General features: G+C 43.1%; 2 protein-coding genes across 10 annotated transcripts in view; one reads left to right on the forward strand and one right to left on the reverse strand.

Moving 5' to 3' along the window:
- CCDC81 (coiled-coil domain containing 81) overlaps positions 1 to 23301 on the reverse strand; it is a 367311-nt gene that overhangs the window by 261796 nt on the left and 82214 nt on the right. The window lies entirely within an intron of this gene.
- The window catches only part of PICALM (phosphatidylinositol binding clathrin assembly protein), a 107214-nt gene that overhangs the window by 18426 nt on the left and 65487 nt on the right, over positions 1 to 23301 (forward strand). For all 9 annotated transcript variants that reach the window (XM_063430989.1, XM_063430981.1, XM_063430994.1 and 6 more), the window contains exon 2: positions 23118 to 23260. In XM_063430989.1, coding sequence (XP_063287059.1) covers positions 23118 to 23260 — 143 coding nt within the window. The remainder of the gene's footprint in view (positions 1 to 23117; positions 23261 to 23301) is intronic.

Raw genomic sequence — 23301 nt, forward strand, 5'->3', positions numbered from 1 at the left:
CTTGCGAAATCCTAAATGCCGAAACCTGCACGCTTATAATTATTTGAAATAGATTTTCATTTGCAAAATTCAGAAACTTTTACCTACCAAAGTGTAACTTCAAATCACCCATATAATGACAGGTGGCTATATTTATCTGTGGTATATAGTGTCATTTTTTTTAAAACAGCCAGACACACTTTACATCTGTTCAGTCCTTAGGCAAGTGGTAAGGCTTTGTGGATAAAATTGTTCAGTTCACAATCTGGCAAGAAAAAATGTCTGGACTGAAGATGAGCCCAACAGCCAAGACTTCTCTGTATTAGAAAAATGTTACTACTATAAGATATGCAATTAAAACGATCGCCAGCATTTTTATAAGAACTAACTAAAGGGTTCAAATGAATGTGGATACATAGTTTTTCAATATTGGATTCCTACATTAAGGAATGCATTTTGGAAAAGTGGTGGGTGGCAGGCGCTTGCAGTGGAGCAGCCTAGGCCTGATCGCCACCAGTGGTGTTGAATGTAAGAGTATGTATGGATCCTGCTTCTGTTGTGCTGTGTAGAATTAACTAGCATTAGCTTCAGCATCTCCACCATTTTATACAGTCAACATTAAATAGACCATGTGAGATGGGTGTTGATTAGGGTACTAGTACATTTTAGGTAAATAAAATTGGGGACAATTCCTGAGAGGCATGATTTTTTTTTCAGGCAGGCCTTTTATCAAGTGACAGGAAAATATGGCCGAACCAAGGTGTGACACTCAGAAGGAGAACACGCTATTGACAATATATACTTTGCTGTGGTTTAGCCAAGAGTCATGTTTCTTGCTTGAGGCTGTTTCTAGGACATGCTGTTACAAATCTATTTTGTTCTTCTGTTCAATACAAATAAATATTCATTATTTTGCATACAAAATGTTGTGGTTTTCCTTTTTGCTGGATGCATGCTTGTTATCGTTTTGTAGCAATCCTTTTAAATCTGTCTGCTACAGACAACGCAATCCAGTAGTCCCTAGTGGTGTCCTATTTCTCCGAGCTTTCTTTTTTCGTGGCATTCGTTGAGTTCATGGGTGAACCATTATCAACATTCGTCACCCACACCAAAATCAGCAGAACTGTAATCACAGATTGTGTCACATGTTCAGAAGGTCAAGCTTTACTCTAATCTAATGTATGATTAATAAAATGGCAGCAATCTGAAACTGGGTTACCTAGGAAAATCAATGAGCGGCGCTAGTCCTGTATTCGGTCCTGCGCAAGCTCTGACTGCAAATATCCATTTTCCTTTTCCATAATCAAGTTGGGATCTTTATACGGCTGTCTAGTAATAAAATCTGACTTGTAACATTTTCATTTGGTTATTAATATTTTTCCATGCCTGCCTCATACCTCCCAACATTTTAAATCGACAAAGGACCCTTTGACAGCTAAAATGGAATTTAGGACAAGTACAATGTATCCTATTTACGCAGACTGCTTTCTAAACACATTTTATTGTAGTTTAAAGACACATTATTGGGAGTATTATTGTTGTGGAGCTCAGTTATACACTCAGACACACCAACAATATGAAGTGCCTAGAAAAGCAGTAAATAAGGATGGAAAAGAGGGATTTGGGCCCCAAAAAGGGACTGTCCCTCCTAAATAGGGACACTTGGGAGGTATGCTGCTGATTGTGATGGGTAACATGCACTGCTAACACCGAGCTGCGTTTTCATTAGGGCTGCACATGGCGTGTCGTTCAGATTTGAAACTAAAATATTCTGGTTGGCTTAATAAAACATGAGATATTCCAATAAGTGGATGAGAATGTTCTCTCTATCTTACGATACAATCCAGCCTGTTTTACTCGGTCGATCACAAACCTGTACGAATGGCATTATTACAACTTTTTGTTTCCCTGTCCCTTCACTGCCTTGTGTGAGTGCAATTTTCATATCCCTATCTCAGCAAGGCAGTGTTTAAAACATGGCTTCTTAATGGGTTCACACAGTCAAAAGTTGTGTTTGTAGTTCTTTGTATACCAATGGCATTTACCATTGTAACAACACTACTCTTTCCTACCATATACCTTTTTAGGGCACAGATATAAACCGTATGTAAAGCAATGCAATCTATTTGGATAGATTAGGTTTATTTTCACTCATTTTTTTTTTCCTGTTCTACTTGGACTCCTGGACCTAGAACTAGATGGTTAAAGGGACACTCCAGCACCATAGCTTCATCGTCATTAAGTTGTTATGGTGCAAGGGGGTCCCAGGCGCTGGCTTACCTAAAGAGGTTAATCCATTAACTGTTTAACCCCAAAGCATTCGTGCCAGTCGCTGTACAGCTGTAATTCCACTCTGTGTTTGAGCGTTCAGCCAGGAATCCTCTGACCAGGCGCTGCGGAGTGTCCGTGTGGTAGTACAGAGTACTACAGCGGTTGGCATTAATTGTTTAGCCCCTTCAGGTTAGCCATCACCCCCCATCTGCATTAATTGTAGATTTAATAATTGGATATTAAAATCTTCTACAATCCTTTAAAAACAAAACAAAAAAAAACATATTTACTTTTCTGGGAATTCCAGATGGCCTACGCTGCTAGAATATCTCCTTAGTTCTATAAGTATAACAATGAAGCACAAAAGTATAAGAGAGAATACATTTTCAAGTTAATCTTTAGGTCACTTAAATATTGGAGAATTACTTCAAAGTTCTCACCATGCTCCCAGGCCCATTACGGCATTGCATATTGAAGACGGACAGGACAAAGTAGCCTTTGTGTGTGTTACCAAAGGAAAAGATGCCGCTCTGTGATTTAAAAGTCAAGACCTACTTGCTGTTTACATCGATCTCAAAGCACATTGGCTTGGAAGAGATTCCTTACCCAACTATTGACCATGTAAAATAATATTGGGCCACTGCACATTGCCTTCTTCCACTTCCTGATTATACATCGAAAAATACATGTGGACATAACTGTTTGACAGAAGATGAGAGGACAGCGCCCAATGACTCATTTCATTATAATGACTTAAGTAATCTTTAGTGGATATGATCAAATATAAAAGTTTTGGTGCTATCATATTACAGAACAGAGTAGCTAACCTACTTTTCTCGTCATTACTCACAGGAATAGAATGAGAATTTTAGCCTTTCTACTCGTTTTCAGTCAGGTGTTACCTTTCATCAATCACACATAGTAAAGGTGCGACAGCAAATGAGAAAAACCAAGACCACAGGGTTTAGACATTTAAAAATATCCGGTACAGTCATAGAAGCTGGAGGCACATCACACTAGGTCAACATTCGGAGTGCCAAAGGTTGCCTACCCCTGCACTAAGTTGTTTTTCATTAACACTTATCACTGATCTGAACTGGTGTTGAGAGTTTAAAACTTATTCAAAATTCATGTAATATCAGACCTTAAAGGGATACTGTAAGCACCAAAACAAGTTTCCCTTAATGAAGTAGTTTTAGTGTAAAGATCATGCACCTGTAGTCTTTTAAGTGCTAAATCATTTCCTTGTATGCAATCCTAGCCAAACCTTACCTTGCTGTAACTCTCAATAAACCTCCATGGAAAAAAAAAATGATTTCCTTTTTAGTCAGATGTGACTGCACAGTGTGTCCTTTAGAAGTTATCTCCTTTTGTGTTAATTGAACTTTCATCAGTATATGGGAGAGTTGGCCAGAGAAAAGTAGGTCTTATAGGACAGAACAGGGGTTAACCCTAAATGATGAAGAGAAAAGAAGAGAACAGAGTCTGTCCACACGTGTATGCATACATACACAAATATCAAAGCAACAGTAGAAAAGAATAATAAACTTTATTAATGTAACACAAAAACTGAACTATGTACAAAGGGGGAAGGGGAGGGAGAGAGAGGGAGATGTCCGATGCAAAAGCACCTGGGTAGTTAAAAATAGTTTCCTCAAATAAGGAAACCGCTAGCTAGGGTACTGCAGTTAAAGCAAGAACCACTGTTGAGAGAGGTAACAAACCGCTCAAAAAAAGGTCTTAGGTACAATAAATACTAGCCGAGCACAAGAGAGAATGATAAACTGTATCTAAGCAAGGTTTATACTCATGGTGCCCGGCTAGAAGTAACCACTTAAAAACTCCTCGGTGTAGTGTAAATCTTGCTGAGTGATACAGACGTGATAGTATGTGACTGAGCGGGGTGAGCACCTATAGCAAGGACCGCTGCAACAAGTGGTATATACCCACTTAAAAATTTGCTCATCGGTACAATGAATTCTTGCCGAGAGAGAGAGAGAGAGTATATAGGCTGTGTCAAAGGTGTATGCCCACTCCAAAATAACTTCTCGGTGCAATAGATTCTTGCCGAGAGAGAGAGAGAGAGAGAGTAAGTAACCTCTATCAAAGTAAAGCATACACTAATGGAGCCTGGCTGTAGGTGCGCCTGAATCTCCTCGGTACACTGTAACTCTTACTGAGTGAGATAAATAGTAGTGGTACAGGATCACTGAGAGAATATAGTAATAGTAAATGATAAGTGTCAAAACGCAATAGCTACAGATATCACCAAGGTCCTCCTCGGAGCAATATGATCCTTGCCGGGAGAGAGAGGGGAGAATGATGTAAATCTGGGCTGGGCGGATAACACAATGATTAACATGTAACTACAAGGGATACAGTAACATAGTAGTATCAAATGTCACACTCAGTTAGATGGAAATAATTTGTTAATATATATACCTTAGGGCTATTGCCCAAAAACTACCAAAGTGACGAGGATCGCTCTGCAGCGAAGAGTATGTCCATTTACACACAAAAAATAGTCACCATGCTGATTAAGCCGTATAATGAGCCTATAACCTTCTAGCGAATAGAGTGGGGTTAGGGCTGAGGTGTCATATATGGCTGTACGGTGGCAGATAATGTGATAGAGGACCAAGATCACTCCTCGTCGTGTGGTGTACAGTAAGGTGTACCCTCCGGTAGTAGAAGAAAAGAATGGTACCTTCTTGGGTACCAGGTATAGTAAAGAGGAGTAGAGGGAGGATAAGGGTGAGGTGTATCCTAAGTATCTTAGTGGAGTACCACGTAGGTAAATTCAATAATGGAGTGCCTAGAATTTTCAGCAGTACCCATAAAGTACTCTACAGTCACTTGTGATGTGCCTCGGTCGGCGACGAGGTACTGTGAGTAAATGCTAGTGTGTAGAGGATCGGGTATTAGTTTGTCCGATCACAGTATCTAGAGGTAAGTGTTAAATAGCACAAGCCCCAACTGTTGTAGTAGTGGGGCGGATAGTCCAGACACCCAAAGTAGGTGTCAGTCGGTAAGGTTAGGTAGGATCTCTCCAATGTCTTGCCCTACTTTATGGGTACTGCTGAAAATTCTAGGCACTCCATTATTGAATTTACCTACGTGGTACTCCACTAAGATACTAAGGATACACCTCACCCTTATCCTCCCTCTACTCCTCTTTACTATACCTGGTACCCAAGAAGGTACCATTCTTTTCTTCTACTACCGGAGGGTACACCACACGACGAGGAGTGATCTTGGTCCTCTATCACATTATCTGCCACCGTACAGCCATATATGACACCTCAGCCCTAACCCCACTCTATTCGCTAGAAGGTTATAGGCTCATTATACGGCTTAATCAGCATGGTGACTATTTTTTGTGTGTAAATGGACATACTCTTCGCTGCAGAGCGATCCTCGTCACTTTGGTAGTTTTTGGGCAATAGCCCTAAGGTATATATATTAACAAATTATTTCCATCTAACGGAGTGTGACATTTGATACTACTATGTTACTGTATCCCTTGTAGTTACATGTTAATCATTGTGTTATCCGCCCAGCCCAGATTTACATCATTCTCCCCTCTCTCTCCCGGCAAGGATCATATTGCTCCGAGGAGGACCTTGGTGATATCTGTAGCTATTGCGTTTTGACACATATCATTTACTATTACTATATTCTCTCAGTGATCCTGTACCACTACTATTTATCTCACTCCGTAAGAGTTACAGTGTACCGAGGAGATTCAGGCGCACCTACAGCCAGGCTCCATTAGTGTATGCTTTACTTTGATAGAGGTTACTTACTCTCTCTCTCTCTCTCTCGGCAAGAATCTATTGCACCGAGAAGTTATTTTGGAGTGGGCATACACCTTTGACACAGCCTATATACTCTCTCTCTCTCTCTCTCTCTCTCTCTCTCGGCAAGAATTCATTGTACCGATGAGCAAATTTTTAAGTGGGTATATACCACTTGTTGCAGCGGTCCTTGCTATAGGTGCTCACCCCGCTCAGTCACATACTATCACGTCTGTATCACTCAGTAAGATTTACACTACACCGAGGAGTTTTTAAGTGGTTACTTCTAGCCGGGCACCATGAGTATAAACCTTGCTTAGATACAGTTTATCATTCTCTCTTGTGCTCGGCTAGTATTTATTGTACCTAAGACCTTTATTTTGAGCGGTTTGTTACCTCTCTCAACAGTGGTTCTTGCTTTAACTGCAGTACCCTAGCTAGCGGTTTCCTTATTTGAGGAAACTATTTTTAACTACCCAGGTGCTTTTGCATCGGACATCTCCCTCTCTCTCCCTCCCCTTCCCCCTTTGTACATAGTTCAGTTTTTGTGTTACATTAATAAAGTTTATTATTCTTTTCTACTGTTGCTTTGATATTTGTGTATGTATGCATACACGTGTGGACAGACTCTGTTCTCTTCTTTTCTCTTGAACTTTCATCACACACAGGAGACTCATGCAATAATCTAAATTAATCAGACTGTGCAACAAATTAAGTTTAAACATTAGATCTCTCTTTACAGGAAATATGTAGGGAGATAAGGAAGGCCACACACATGGGAGGTATGGCTAAGGATGAATAAATAAGAGATTTACCTCCTAAATGGTAGAGAATTAAGCAGTAGTTGGACTACCAGGGCATGATCTATACACCAAAACCACTCCATTAAGCTAACGTTGTCTTGGTGCTTGTAGAGGGAATACCTAGTGCAGTACCTACATTCAGCATTGCCACAGTCTGCATGGATGCTCGTAATGTTCCCCAATAGAGATGATTGATTTAATGCATCTCTATGAGGTGATGTTGATTGGCGGTTTGTTGTGCATCCACAATAGCCTCCCAGTGCTTTCCGAGGGGGAAGTATTGGCTTGGCTGAGATCATCAAGATTGATTGATATCCACCATGGAGGTGGGGCCAGCCACGACGAGGAAAAAAAAGGTTAGTAAAAGCACGTTTCCCATGCGATCAGAGGGGGACACTGGGGTGGGGGGAGAGGTGGCTCCAAGGCACTGCAGAGAACATTAGTGGTTATGATGCTTGGAGAATTCCTTCAGAGCTGCCTTGTGTAGTTGCTGCTTTAAAATGACATTGTTGAATTTAGTTTTCACAGAACTCACACATGTACAAGTAATATTTTTCTATTTTCAACAGATGGTTTTTAACATCTAATATAGGAATGCTGGCAGCTGTTTCTTCCGTTGAAGATGGTTTGAACTAAGCTTTGGCAAACCGTGCCTGTGTTTACTGAAAGTGGGAAAATGGGAGGAAAAAACCCCTACAACTGGAATTAATATAGAACATGAATGGATTCTGAATTTAGTCTCCAACATACTCTCTCTATATACTTGAGAGTATATAAAATTAATTGCATGGTTCTATATTTAACTTCTTACCAGGAGTACTAATTTATTTATTCCTACTTACGCTGAAAGGGTTTAATACTTTATATCAAAGATGTATATATTACTTAATATGGTATTCTGAGACCCTTACTGATTTCATATTAAACCATTAGATATTTCTTTCCTCAGCCCCTTCCCCGAACAAAACCTTTAAAGGGACACTATAGTCACCTGAACAACTTCAGCTTAAGTAGGTTGTTCAGGTGAGAACTATAGCTCCCTGCAGCCTTTCTCATGTAAACACTGTATTTTCTGAGAGTGATTATTTTCTGAGAAAATACAGTGTTTACATTGAAAGCTAGGAACACCTCCAGTTGCAGTCACTCAGAATGCCATCAGAGGGACTTCTGAGTTGATTGAGGCATAAAACTCCACAATCTACTCAGATCTGCTGTCAGCAGAGCACAGGGCAGCATGCAGACTGGCCAGGGCTGTGTTTGAATTGTGCTGGCTCTGCCCCTGATCTGCCGCTTTGTCAGTCTCAGCCAATCCTATGGGGAAGCATTGTGATAGGCTCAGGCCACCACTTCTGATGATAAAAAAAAGAGAGGGTCGCACTCAGTCACAACAGTTAAACACAGGGTGCTACTGAGCATGGGTCAGCAAAGAACCCCAAGAGATATATACAAAATAGAAAAAATCTCAGGCACTCACTGTGATTGTTCTTCAAGCAGGTTTATTGCAACGTTTCGACCTCAATGAGGTCTTTTTCAAGCTTCTGATGATGTCAGCAGACAGCTTGTTTTTTCTGAGACAAACAGCATGCAGAGTTACAGCTTCAGGCTTTAATACAGTAAGATTTTGCTAGATTTATGGAGGCATGAGCGGCCCAGGGGGGCTAGATGGTGGTGTTAACATTATAGGGTCAGGAATACATGTTTGTGTTCCTGACCCTATAGTGATCCTTTAACAAGTAAGCATCAGCCTCTTTCACAGGAACAGTTGCAAAATTTGGCTTTGTCAGAAATGAAACATACCTTTTTTTTTTTCTTTTTTCTTTTCTTATACATACTGTTCATTCTGATTATTTTTTTTATAAGAGGACCTACAGTTTACATACAGCACAATGTATTCTCCATCCAAGCAGGACAAGGAAGGTGCCTCTATCCTTCTAGTACTTATTGTACTTTCTATTGTGTTTTTCTTTTCTACTTTTGGTTCACTAGTTCATATTTTATTGTCTCCCAGCTTTTATAAAGTGCCCAATTTAGAAATGGTGCATAACACACACTGCATGAAGAACAAAATTGCGTATTTTGGATAATTCACTCTGTCTCAATAAATGACTGGTTAGCCTGGGCATGCTATGACAATATGCCGTTCTCCCAGATCGTCTTAAAGTTGCTCTTTCGCTGTCTGAAATCTTAGCATATTTTGCAAAGACCTTGATAGTTACTACGGTACTCTGCTTGCAGTGTGGGTGCCGCAGGAAAAGATGCATTTTACTTAACTGAAGCTGTCCATTGTGACCATCTTCATCCAGCTGGTCCTCTTGAGGCTCCTAGCGCTTCACCTGCCTGGAGCCCACATCAGTGTTTTACTTTTTGTGCATGCACGAGATCTATGGAGGATCCTGTGAGAATGTGGTAGCCTTTATAGAGAATGCTTTTATCACGACAATAGTGACAGCTGGGGGGGATGATATTACAAAACTTTACATAGAAACATAGAATGTGACGGCAGATAAGAACCATTCGGCCCAATTTTCTAACTACTCTCATTAGTCCCAGGCATTATCTTATAGCTAGGATAGAAAGATTAGGTATAAAAATTAAATTCATTCTGTTTGTCACATTGTCACATGTATTCCTGTTCAATGTTTAGGTGCCCAGGACGCCTCAGAGTACATGAAAAGGGTGAGTTTCTGGCCTTTTCTCCTTTTGGTGTGCTGCTGTCTCTGTGAACCACAGGAAGGCATTAGAAGGCTAATGCGCATGCATTGTAAAACATGCTCCACCAATCGGCATTTCCTCTTAGAGATGCATTGAATCGGGGCGTGAAGACGCTGAACTCAGGAGGTCCCTCTAGTGGTAGTCAGGTTGGCAGCCACAATGAAAAGGCAGCGATTCCAGTGCTAAGACTGCAGGGACATGCTGTACACCAGAACCACTCTATTCAACTGTAGTTGTTCTGGAAGTCTTTTTATACATCACGTGTGTCAATGTAATCTGTGAAGGTGCCTGAACACTAACATTTTAAAGGGCTGCTAGGCTCTCGTGCATTCAAATTTGTAGTGCTTACCTGTTGCTTTCGACAAGGAAACATAAAAGCGAAGTAAGAAGGTAAATAAAGAAGGAAAAACCCAAAAAGGATATCTTACACAAAGACAGCCAAAAGGGTAAAAACCCAGTCTAATCTCAGCAGTAGTATAGTAGCCAAAATAACAAAACTTAATTGAAATCTATTTACAAAATCCTGGGAAAAGCAGTGATAGACAGAATCATATAAGGAGGAACATGTATGGTAGAAAAACGGCTCGTCATAAGCCCAATAGCAAAAAAGCCCTCACAGGAAAAAGAGGGGGGAGGGGAGACAGTATGTACCACCATACATTGCTCAGGGTACAGAGGCAGTACCGTGTTTCCCCGAAATTACCCCCTAACCCGAAAATAAGCCCTAGCTGAATTTTCGGGGTGGGCTGCAATATAAGCCCTACCCCGAAAATAAGACCTAGGCAGGGCCGGCAGCCGCCGGCCCTTTAAATGCCTCAGCCGCCTGAGCGCTCTATAGAGAGCGCTCAGACGGCTGCCGCACTGCCTCACCTCCCCTTCCCTGTAGCGTGGTCGAGCTCCTCTCCGGTCCGCGACCCGCCCGGACTGACAGGAAGTGCACACTGAGTGTGCACTTCCTGTCAGTCCGGCCGGGTCACAGACCGGAGAGGAGCTCGGCCACGCTACAGGGGAGGTGAGGAGAAGATTGGAGGGGGGGGGGGAGTATTACAGGGAGGGGGGGATATTACAGTATTACAGGGAGGGGGGGGAATATTACAGTATTATAGGGGGGGGGGGGAGTATTACAGGGAGGGGGGGAATATTACAGTATTACAGGGAGGGAGGGGGGAGTATTACAGGGAGGGGGGATATTACAGTATTGGAGGGAGGGAGGGGGGAGAGTATTGGAGGGAGGGAGGGGGGAGAGTATTGGAGGGAGGGAGGGGGGAGAGTATTGGAGGGAGGGAGGGGGGAGAGTATTGGAGGGAGGGAGGGGGGAGAGTATTGGAGGGAGGGAGGGGGGAGAGTATTGGAGGGAGGGAGGGGGGAGAGTATTGGAGGGAGGGAGGGGGGAGAGTATTGGAGGGAGGGAGGGGGGAGAGTATTGGAGGGAGGGAGGGAGGGGGGAGAGTATTGGAGGGAGGGAGGGAGGGGGGAGAGTATTGGAGGGAGGGAGGGAGGGGGGAGAGTATTGGAGGGAGGGAGGGAGGGGGGAGAGTATTGGAGGGAGGGAGGGAGGGGGGAGAGTATTGGAGGGAGGGAGGGGGGAGAGTATTGGAGGGAGGGAGGGGGGAGAGTATTGGAGGGAGGGAGGGAGGGAGGGGGGAGAGTATTGGAGGGAGGGAGGGGGGAGAGTATTGGAGGGAGGGAGGGAGGGAGGGAGGGAGGGGGGAGAGTATTGGAGGGAGGGAGGGGGGAGAGTATTGGAGGGAGGGAGGGGGGAGAGTATTGGAGGGAGGGAGGGAGGGAGGGAGGGAGGGGGGAGAGTATTGGAGGGAGGGAGGGGGGAGAGTATTGGAGGGAGGGAGGGGGGAGAGTATTGGAGGGAGGGAGGGGGGAGAGTATTGGAGGGAGGGAGGGGGGAGAGTATTGGAGGGAGGGAGGGGGGAGAGTATTGGAGGGAGGGAGGGGGGAGAGTATTGGAGGGAGGGAGGGGGGAGAGTATTGGAGGGAGGGAGGGGGGAGAGTATTGGAGGGAGGGAGGGGGGAGAGTATTGGAGGGAGGGAGGGGGGAGAGTATTGGAGGGAGGGAGGGGGGAGAGTATTGGAGGGAGGGAGGGGGGAGAGTATTGGAGGGAGGGAGGGAGGGGGGAGAGTATTGGAGGGAGGGAGGGAGGGAGGGGGGAGAGTATTGGAGGGAGGGAGGGAGGGGGGAGAGTATTGGAGGGAGGGAGGGAGGGAGGGGGGAGAGTATTGGAGGGAGGGAGGGAGGGAGGGGGGAGAGTATTGGAGGGAGGGAGGGAGGGAGGGGGGAGAGTATTGGAGGGAGGGAGGGAGGGAGGGAGGGAGGGGGGAGAGTATTGGAGGGAGGGAGGGAGGGGGGAGAGTATTGGAGGGAGGGAGGGAGGGAGGGAGGGGGGAGAGTATTGGAGGGAGGGAGGGAGGGAGGGAGGGAGGGAGGGGGGAGAGTATTGGAGGGAGGGAGGGAGGGAGGGAGGGAGGGAGGGAGGGAGGGAGGGAGGGAGGGAGGGAGGGAGGGAGGGAGGGGGGAGAGTATTGGAGGGAGGGAGGGAGGGAGGGAGGGAGGGAGGGGGGAGAGTATTGGAGGGAGGGAGGGAGGGAGGGGGGGAGGGGGGAGAGTATTGGAGGGAGGGAGGGAGGGAGGGGGGGAGGGGGGAGAGTATTGGAGGGAGGGAGGGAGGGAGGGGGGGAGGGGGGAGAGTATTGGAGGGAGGGGGGGAGGGGGGAGAGTATTGGAGGGAGGGAGGGGGGAGAGTATTGGAGGGAGGGAGGGAGGGAGGGAGGGGGGAGAGTATTGGAGGGAGGGAGGGAGGGAGGGAGGGAGGGGGGAGAGTATTGGAGGGAGGGAGGGAGGGAGGGAGGGGGGAGAGTATTGGAGGGAGGGAGGGGGGAGAGTATTGGAGGGAGGGAGGGAGGGAGGGGGGAGAGTATTGGAGGGAGGGAGGGAGGGAGGGAGGGGGGAGAGTATTGGAGGGAGGGAGGGAGGGAGGGGGGAGAGTATTGGAGGGGGGAGAGTATTGGAGGGAGGGAGGGAGGGAGGGAGGGGGGAGAGTATTGGAGGGAGGGAGGGAGGGAGGGAGGGAGAGTATTGGAGGGAGGGGGGAGAGTATTGGAGGGAGGGAGGGAGGGAGGGGGGAGAGTATTGGAGGGAGGGGGGAGAGTGTGGGAGGGAGGGGGGGAGGGAGGGAGGGGGGAGAGTGTGGGAGGGAGGGAGGGAGGGGGGAGAGTATGGGAGGGAGGGGGGAGAGTATGGGAGGGAGGGAGGGAAGGGGGGAGAGTATTGGAGGGAGGGGGGAGAGTATGGGAGGGAGGGGGGAGGGAGGGAGGGAGGGGGGAGAGTGTGGGAGGGAGGGAGGGAGGGAGGGGGGAGAGTATGGGAGGGGGGGAGGGGGGGAGGGAGGGAGGGGGGAGAGTATGGGAGGGAGGGAGGGAGGGAGGGGGGAGAGTATGGGAGGGAGGGAGGGGGGAGAGTATGGGAGGGGGGGAGGGGGGAGAGTATTACAGGGAGGGAGGGGGGGGAGAGTATTACAGGGAGGGAGGTGAGGGTCTCTGGGGGGGTTACACAGCGCGGACACCGGCTGACAGACTGGCTCTAAGCCCTACCCTGAAAATAAGCCCTAGTGTGTTTTTTGTGACTAAAATTAATATAAGACCCGGTCTTATTTTCGGAGAAACACGGTAGGAGAAATCAAGGAGAGGGAGAAAAGCATACTCCCAACAGATACCTTCTCACTGTGCTAACCCCCTATCTCCTATGTAACACCTTCGTGGGTGTTCTAATCTGAAAACTGTCTAAACATCTGAAGCCCCAGTTACAAAAATACGCTAAAGAAACATAAGTGCAGAAGTGCTCAAAGCAAAGTGCTTTAAAACAAGGCTAAACCCGACGCGCGTTTCGGCGTGACCGCATGCCGTCCTCAGGGGTATCAACAGAGAGGAGAAGCTGTCCCGGCGGTAAATTTATATCCAGAACTTATTCAAAACTTATTGCAATCACCTGTGTGCCTGCCAATCCTTGTGCTCAAACCATCCCGGTCATCCCGCGAATGGGGCTGTGGGGGCGTGGTGTAACTCACCACAATACCAACCCACATTACCGCGTCATAGGTGGCCGGAAAAAAACGAACACAATCAAGCGCAGGGGGATTAACCCTTAGAATGCCCAAACGATGTATCGCACAGATCAAGTGTGGGTGGATTAACTCTTACGATGCCCAAATGACTGTATCCATTGCCTAACAATACACTGTAGTACGATTAAAGGAACAACTCATATAAGTTGTAACTAATAAGTAATGAGTGAAATGGCTATATGGGCAAATATTTGTAAGAACAAGCAAATAGAACATTCTGTTACCACTATAAATGTATCCGTATATAGGGTGACCTATTTGCCTGTTAACAATGTATACATACAGACATAAAATCAACAACCTAAACTCTTGGATCTAAACAGGGATATATAATAAGCACACAAGTAAAGTGGGTATACCACCATCGCTGCATGATGGACATATTGACACCGGGAAACTAATAGAAATTAATAAAGAAATATATACATATATACAGGCTTAACTCGAGATACCATTTCTTATCAGAATTATAGCAGTACATTAAATAAATGGGCAGTATGAAAACCCTTCATTCAGCCCCAGTGGAGACAGCGTTTTGAGATGATAAATCCAGGTCCCAATTCCCTTTCCTAGGTGGTTGTGGTACGTGTTCCAGACCCATGAACCGAATACCTGCCGAGGAATGGTTGTGATGTAGATGTAAATGCCTTGAAACAGGCGTTTCCATATGTCTTTTGACAGAGTTAACATGTTCTCGTATCCTTAGCCTAAAATGGCGAAAAGTCTTGCCTACATATTTTAGGCCAAAGGAGCAAGACAATAAATAGACTACTCCTGTTGTATTGCAGTTGAAAACGGAACGAGGTTTGAAATGCTTCAAATCATTACTGTCAGAGGCCCTCTTAGATTGTCTACTGATAAACGGGCGCGCACTACAATGACCACATTGGAACGTACCCATTGGTAAGTATTTTTGGAAATAACCTGAAGGAGAGGTAGTCGAGAGATGACTGGGTGCTAAAATATCTCTCAGGTTTTTACCCCAACTGTAGTTGTTCTGGTGACTAGTGTTACTTTAAATTTCGAATTTACTTTGAATGCTTGAAAATGCTCACTTTAGTGGCTGACTGCAAGTCTTTTTATACATCACGTGTCTCTATGTAATCTGTGGAGGTGCCTGAACACTAAAATTTTATAGGGCTGCTAGGCTCTCGTGCCTTCAAATTTGTAGTGCTTACCTGTTGCTTTCAACAAGGAAACATAAAAGCGAAAAGAAGGTACATTACACGATCACTACACCTGAAATACTGCCCAATTGGTGACTAGTATGCCAATATGTTTTACACATGTCAACATACTGCTGCTGCATTCCTTTGTATCGTGTAATGTGGCAGATTCTGCAGGTCAAAGTATCCAAAATCACTTTGCGTGGCAATGGCTTACCTTTAAACATGATAAGAAAGAGGAGCTTATCGAGTATCGATAAGACAAACCCGGTGCATGGTACAGATCTGGATTTGAACTGTGCATCCACTGGTTTGAGCATGATTAGAGGTAACACAACCCATCAGATGCACAGTTCGTCTTTTATCGCATTGCCACACTCACCGGTAAAATTATTGGGAATTCCAGGAAATTGGTTATGCATAAATACCAGTAAACCGGACACTCTGCTGAAAATAAAAGATCCACACATATGTATATTTTTTGTTCAGCTGTACCTCGAGCACATAACTCTATATTACTTGGATGTATTTGCTCTATTTTTGACACTGGAGGACTGCCTTGGCAGCTGGGTTGTAAAAGTATAGTTGCATAAAAACTATACTTTTGCCTCAACCACCATAACCACTTCAGTGATTTGAAGTGGTCATTGTGGTAAGATCGTGTTTGTGCTTGAAACACTGCGCATACAGAGATATTAGTATTTCTTAAAGATTTTAGAGCGATCGGAGCGGGGGGGGCATCCTCCATAGTGCCCAATAGTAAATTTTGCACCAAAAAGGTCCCCTTGCTCCAAAGGGTTAAAGTAACCACTTAAATACGAGCCATGTGTATGTACGGCAGAGGAATATTTGAGAAGCAATACTGGTAGATGTGTTTTATAATGAATTATTGTGGTTAAATGATTATTTGGGAGCTGCTGAATGATATCCATTCTGTACACCTGCCCACAGCTCCTCCAACTGAACGAGAGGAATCCATAAATTGCCCTCTAGTGCCTTTTAATTTAGGATGTGAATCAGCCAATTCTGGTGCTCTCTAAAACTGAGCACACACTATAAAGCAGTGTGTTATGGGCACAACAATGGATTCTGAAGGTTGTAGCTAGATTACAGCAAAACGGCAAGATGTGTCAGAATGCCCTAGAACTGTTAGAGCTCACTATAGTTAGGACATACTGAAACATCCTAACGTTGTCAAAGTGGAAGAAGAACAATTATTGTGTATCACAGTTGGCACTATAGATGTGTTACATTGCCAAATAAGAAGTAAATGTGTGTTGATGGCTATCTAACCACTGCCAACAGTGTAAGATTCCATTTGTAAGTTTCCCTGTTGTAGCATAATTTTTTTTTTTTTTTAATAAGTACTAATTTCTCATGACCTCGCCTGTTTTTCAATCTTATATGAACATTGACTTCATATGAATTTACCTCTATTCAGTTTGTTGACCTAAGTTGTTCGACACTAACTTAATTATGGAGAATTTGAGAGGAAGCGGATACTGAGTTTGATCTTTATCTTGTTGTATTATGTCTAGCAGTCACAAGCATTTATATTTGCAGAATTTGAAAATGCATTGTGAAATTTATATTTATACGACACTACACCACAGCATGCTTGAGTGGTTATGCCATATGGAGCTGCTGCTGGCTGTCCTGAACAATGGAGTACAGGGCCAGCTTGGCTCGTTCCTTTTAACGTGTTGCTAATTTCAGCGTAATGGAACCAGTTGTTTTATAAAACTTTATCTTCTGGTAACAAAGGAAATAACATGCATACTATCTGCTAAGGTTTTTCTTTCTTTCTTTTTTGCCATGCCTCACACCTAGCTTTTCATTCTGAATTTAAAGGAACCCTGTATGGTTGGGAACACAAACATGTATTAATGACCCTATAATGTTAAAATCACCATCCAGCCCCCCTGCACTTTCCTTACCCTCTCTAAATATGGTAAAATCTTACTTTTGTTCAAATCTGCAGCTGCTGCCTCTGTCCCTGCTTGGTTGACCTCATCAGAAGTGGTTCTCTGAGCCAATCACAATGCTTTCCCATAGGATTGGCTTGAATCAATGCATCTCTATGAGGAAAGTTCATTGTCTCCATGCAGAGGGTGGAGACACTATAAATGGCAGTGCTGCCCCAGGAAGCGCCTTTAGTAGCCATCTGAGGAGTGGCCAGTGGAGGTATCCCTAGGCTGTAATATAAACACTGCCTTTTCTCAGAGAAAAAGTGTTTACGGCAAAAATCCATTTGTTTCATTCACAAAGGTGGGTCCATATGGAGGTATCACACCTAAGCTTAGGGCAATGTTGGGAAGGTAATGTACACTCCTAAACCTAGGGCAGAGTCATTACATCTGACAAACCCATTGATTTGTGTATCTTACATGAACAGGTGATACATTCTTGACCCATTACTGCTCTCTACCCTGGGTGAGACTAGTAGGGAATACACTCTTCCACACTTGATGTTCTATTGTTGAAACTGGCTCTGTTGTGTTGTTTTGTTTTTTTTATTTTAATTTTTTTTTTCTTGTTGGTTTCATTTCCCTATACCCTTTGCATCTTAATGGTTGTACTTGTCCTTTTTTGCCACTTGCCAATCTTTATATTTAAAACTTTATCTTCTGGTAACAAAGGAAATAACATGCATACTATCTAAGGTTTTTCTTTCTTTCTTTTCCCCCAAATACTTAGTGATTTTTGCCATGCCTCACACCTAGCTTTTAATTCTGAATTTAAAGGAACCCTGTATGGTTGGGAAACACTTGCCAATCTTTATTTTTATTATTTTCCATCCTTGTGCTGAATCTCAATACCTTGGTGCTGCCATTTTGTTCTCCTCTGTCCGTTATGTCTGCAGTTTGCCTTTTGTGGAATTTTTTTTTTTTAATATTGGTTATAAGTATTAACATACTACATATAATACATAAAATGTAAGATTCAATGACAATAATTCAACCAGATTAAGAGAAGAATAGTACAAAACAATTGTCAAAGTAAGGAAACGAACGCATTCAAATATAAACAGATCAAACAGTTCAATTGTAAAACATATTCACAAAAATACAAACATTCCTTTCGGAGCAATTGATCAGCTCTTGGCTTCTCTGTGATTAAAAATATGTCAGACAGGCCAAGTAGTGTGACCAGGGATCCAAAATCGTATGATATGTTAACATTTCCATTTGAAATTGATATGAAATTTGATTACGGTATTTCCGACTCACATGGTATCTCACTGCTCTTCCAATGTCTTGCGATACAAGTTTTAACAGCTGCTAGTATATTAAGAAGTAAAGGAACTTGACTTTTCCCTGTAACTGCTAGATCAAAGTGAAGAATAAAGGTTTAGGGCAGAAGTGTGAACTCTACTTTAAAGATGGTATTTATACATTTTGAGTTCATCTGCTTAAAATCGTTCAGCACTGCCATATGTGAGACATACTGCATATTGATCTGGGGCATCTCCAGAATAAATTAGCAGAGACGTGAGCGAACTTGCTCAGCCAAGAGGGGACCATACGCCATCGATGTCATTCTTTACATAAAGGTTTAAACAGTGGAAAGCCTTTCTAATCCTAACACATGAATCCAACCACATCTTTCAAGTATACTGCTAACATTCTCTTGACGTTTACAAAAAGGAATAGTAGTTTGGTCAATATAGAAATTGTCCAGAGTGTGGATCAGGGGTACTAATATCTTGTGTATATAAAAATGAATGACTTTGAGAGGGGTGGGGGTAATATAATTTTAATGAGGATTTTTCTGAACTTTTTAATAGTTTTTTTTAGGACCTTATTTATTTATAAAATATTTTACCAGGGCAGATACATTGATGTTTCTCTCATTTTCAAGTATGTCCTGGGTTTATGACTGGAGTAGAATTTTTTTGATTAATCTAAAAGTAATAACTTTTCATGGTTTGATATAAATCTAATTATATTTTGTTGCCTGAATAGTCAATTTTATTTGACCGGTCTAAATGACGAGACTGTAACAAATATACGATAAATTTGCGGATAAGCGACAAGACTGTTGGAATTGAGCTAACTTGAGAAGTTAATGTGAGCAGAATATCAGCCACATGTAAAGTGTGGATCCTGTTTCTTTACAAGTATACCTTTAACTTCCTACTTATCAAAAAGCTGCCAAAGTTTCAATTGTCATTGCATGTAGCAACGGAGCAAGAGGACAACCCTGTCTTGTGTGGTTATTTATAGTAAACAAAATAAAGAATTTAGATAGAGACTCTTTACTTTAGCTTGAGGTGTAGCATACACTGCCATTGAGAGGTCTTTTAAAAAAAAAAAAAATCCCTGCCGTCCGAAGTCCTCTAATGTTTCACGTAGATATTCCTAGCTGAGCCTATCAAAGGCCTTCTCTGCATCCAAGACAATACAAACCAGGGGATTTACTGATTGTTGAGTGTCAGAAATAAGATTAAGGATCTTGCAAACCTTATTCTCCCCGGATCTGCCGCTAATTAAACCAAGATTGATCTGGATGTATCAAATCCGGTATTACAATTTTGTGCATCTATTTTTGAAAATATTTTAATGTTTAGGTTAAAGGACCACTATAGTGCCAGGAAACCACTTGTTTTCCTGGCACTAGTGCCCTGTGGGTGCACCCTCCCGCCGGTTTGGTTTGAGAGGAAGGGGTTAAACTTACCTCTTTCTCCAGCGCCGGGCGGGGAGCTCTCCTCCTCCTCTTCGGCTGAATGCGCATGCGCGGCAAGAGCCGCGCACGCATTCAGCCAGTCTCATAGGAAAGCATTTACAATGCTTTCCTATGGACGCTGGCGTCTTCTCACTGTGATTTTTCACAGTGAGAAGCACGCAAGCGCCTCTAGCGGCTGTCAGTGAGACAGCTATGTTTATAGAAAAAAGGGTTAACCCTCGATGGACCTGGCACCCAGACCACTTCATTAAGCTGAAGTGGTCTGGGTGCCTATAGTGGTCCTTTAATAAATTAAATGGGTCTATAGTTTTAAATGTAGTTGGAATCCTTCCCTATCTCAAGGTAAGAGTACCTTCTTGAAAGGTTTGATGCAAAAGTTACCTCAAGGTAATAGTACCTTCTCGAAAGGTTTGATGCAAAAGTTACCTCAAGGTAATAGTACCTTCTCGAAAGGTTTGATGCAAAAGTTACCTCAAGGTAATAGTACCTTCTCGAAAGGTTTGATGCAAAAGTTACCTCAAGGTAATAGTACCTTCTCGAAAGGTTTGATGCAAAAGTTACCTCAAGGTAATAGTACCTTCTCGAAAGGTTTGATGCAAAAGTTACCTCAAGGTAATAGTACCTTCTCGAAAGGTTTGATGCAAAAGTTACCTCAAGGTAATAGTACCTTCTCGAAAGGTTTGATGCAAAAGTTACCTCAAGGTAATAGTACCTTCTCGAAAGGTTTGATGCAAAAGTTACCTCAAGCACCGCTCCCCCAGGTGGAAAAGGTAAGTTTCTTTCCAAGCAAGTTTTGTGAATGGGCAGTCACTGATAAGCTGAGAGCTTGGCACTGCATGGTTCCTGAGAGTAAAATTTCAAAACCAGGATGCTGCCTGCCAGGGAGCTGAGATTGGCGCTATAGGTCACTTTGGAATTAAACTGTTCGAGCTTTGTAATCCTAGCACTATAGTAATCCTTTTCAGAGAAAAGACAGTGTTTACATTACCCCCTGCGGGCACTTCCATGGCAGTCACTCAGGCAGCCACTAGAAGTGCTTCCTGGGTCAGTATGGAGGTGCTGAACTTTCCACATAGCTATACATTGAGTCAATGCATCTCCATGAGGAGATACTGATTGGCTAGCGCAGCGTTTTGCTGTGCATGTGCAATAGCCTTCCAATGCTTTCCTATTTGAAAGTATTGAATTGGCTGAAATCATCCATTCTGATGATCTCTGCCAAGGAGACGGTTTGAAGGTGGAGCCTGCGCTACGCGGACCAGTGCAGCACTGGAATAAAAGTCAGTTGTCTACTTCTTTAAGTGGGGCAAGTGGAGCTGGATATATAAATAGTGTTTTTAACTGACCCTATAGTGTACCTTTAAGTTTTGTAATAGGTTTCTTGTTCATAAGCTATTTATTTTGTACAATTATGAGATTTTAATCTTATGTTTGTGGGATGACTGCAAAGTTTGTGAATGGCCAGATCTGCTTCAAGGACATTAAAACTTTTTCTGCACATAAAGCCTGCCTGTGGCATACACACAGCTATGTTGTTTGACAATGCCACACGCTCACAGCAGAACCCATACTCCTAAGCTGGTGTTTTAGCATTAGAAGTTTAAAATTTGCTTATGCTTTAATTAAAGTGGAACTGTCATTTTCGAGGGTCTTTGACCAGAGAGGTCACATTTGCAAACCTGCAAAGTCTTTTTTTTATTATTATTTTTTTTTATTTTTAGACCTTCATCGGCTCCTGGAACTTGATTTTCCAGGAGCCGAGTCCATACTGTATTCCTGCATGCGCAAGGCACATCACGGAGGAACGTCCATAAATCACATCTTGCGATGTGTGAGATGATGCCTGAATCCCAATGCAGTTACTTGTGATGGCTTCAGCGTTGGAACAAAAGTTGACTGGGAGTTTCGCATTTTGTCAACCTCAGGCTTGCGAGTAAGACAAATTAGTCCCTCCTTTGTCTTACAATATCTGTAGATTGGCTGCAAATTTCAATAAGATTCCAATACAGGCAAAATTAGTATTTCATAAAGATGATTTAAACTGAGATATTGCAGCACATATAGATGGTTTTATTTTTGTGTTTGTTAGAAGCAAGAAAGGGAAAAAAAAAAAAAAAAAGGAAAAAACCAAACGAACTAAATAAAACAAAAATGTTCTGCTGTCCAAAACTGTGTATATCCTCCTTCCTTCACTTCAAAAATGGCAGGCAGGGTCCTATTGTATGGGTTTATTTGTATAGTTGTAAATCCTGTGCAGACGTGTCCGACTTTGCATACTCACTTTTGTAATTGGTTCTATTACCGCTTGTTTGTGTCTGAGTGCAGTTTGCTTTCTATTGCCTGTTCCATTTTCTCTACTACTATTTCTCCAGATGATTACATTTGTAGACGCACGCAGGAAAAAGCTTGGTTAGTACACTGAACACCGAAATACTTGGCACACCTATTGGTTCATTTTCTCTGTTCATTCAAACACCAGTTACATGGTGCGAACAGGAATATCTCCATTGATGTGTTATAATATACTTATGTTTTGTAAACATACAACCCTTGCAACACCTTTGATTTGAGCAGCGCCTCCACCATGTTTGCTCGTCTGTCTGAACTGATGTCTGTTCTCTCCACCAGCAGACAGGAAGTAAAGTGACCTGTTGGTATAAGATTGGGGGCGCTTTCTGCTCTAGATAACTTACATTGCAGGACAAGGGCACTTTTTAAACACTCAGTGGGACACTGGTTTAATGTGCATCGATCTTCAAAATTTGACCTCACACACTTACAGTATAACATTTCTAAACAGATATCTAACATAAAGACTTCAGTCTGTACCTTTACTCTCACAATGCTGAATGCTACTCGCTAGACATTCTGGGGTGATCATGCAAGCTGTGTCTGAGGGCACGGACACTGACCGCAGTGACTTCAGGTTAGTATTTATTATTCAAATGGTTTCAGGCCATTTCTCTAGAACTATATAGTTGGATTTTCTTTCTTTAAATTGTAATATCACTTGTGGAGTTTTTGCTTGCTTGTGTGTGGCGTAGATGGCGATTTGTTCTCCTTTGGTGCTGCAACCCACCCGTTCAGCTCCACATGTAATTTCTCGCTGAAAATTGTTTCAAAGACTCTTATCGCTGAATAGGATGTTCAGACCTACACATCTATTGGAGATTCCTGTACAGACTGCTGGTGACGTCTCCAATAGATAAATGGCAAATGTGAACTTGACATCTACATGCTTTGTTGATCACATAAGCAAGGGGACGTGATCCAGTTTGTGTGTTTGTTGTTTTTCCCTTTTTTTTTTTTTTCAAACCTATAAAATAAAAAGCATTTGGCTTGTGTTAATTTGTGGCAAGATTTCATTGTACATCTTTGTTTTACGGACAAGACAGTCCAGTTTCTGGCACAGTTTGATCTCTAGTAATTCCAAAATAAACAGTGAAAATAAACTGAAGTGAAGGTTTTTCTCTAGTGTACATTGTTCTTTTTTTATTTGCTGTAAAATTTTGCAAGATGAAGACACTTACTAATGTGTGTTTTTTTTATTTGCGTGGTAATGTCTTTCAGACTTAATCCAGTGCACAAATGAGATGAATGTAAACATCCCCCAACTGGCCGACACATTGTTTGAGAGAACGACCAACAGCAGCTGGGTGGTGGTCTTCAAATCCCTCATCACGACCCACCATTTGATGGTGTATGGCAACGAGGTAATGCTGGTTTACAAGTTTAATTATGAGACGTGTTTGCA

The sequence above is a fragment of the Pelobates fuscus genome, chromosome 1 (assembly GCF_036172605.1).
Source record: "Pelobates fuscus isolate aPelFus1 chromosome 1, aPelFus1.pri, whole genome shotgun sequence".
Classification (NCBI taxonomy): Eukaryota; Metazoa; Chordata; class Amphibia; order Anura; family Pelobatidae; genus Pelobates; species Pelobates fuscus.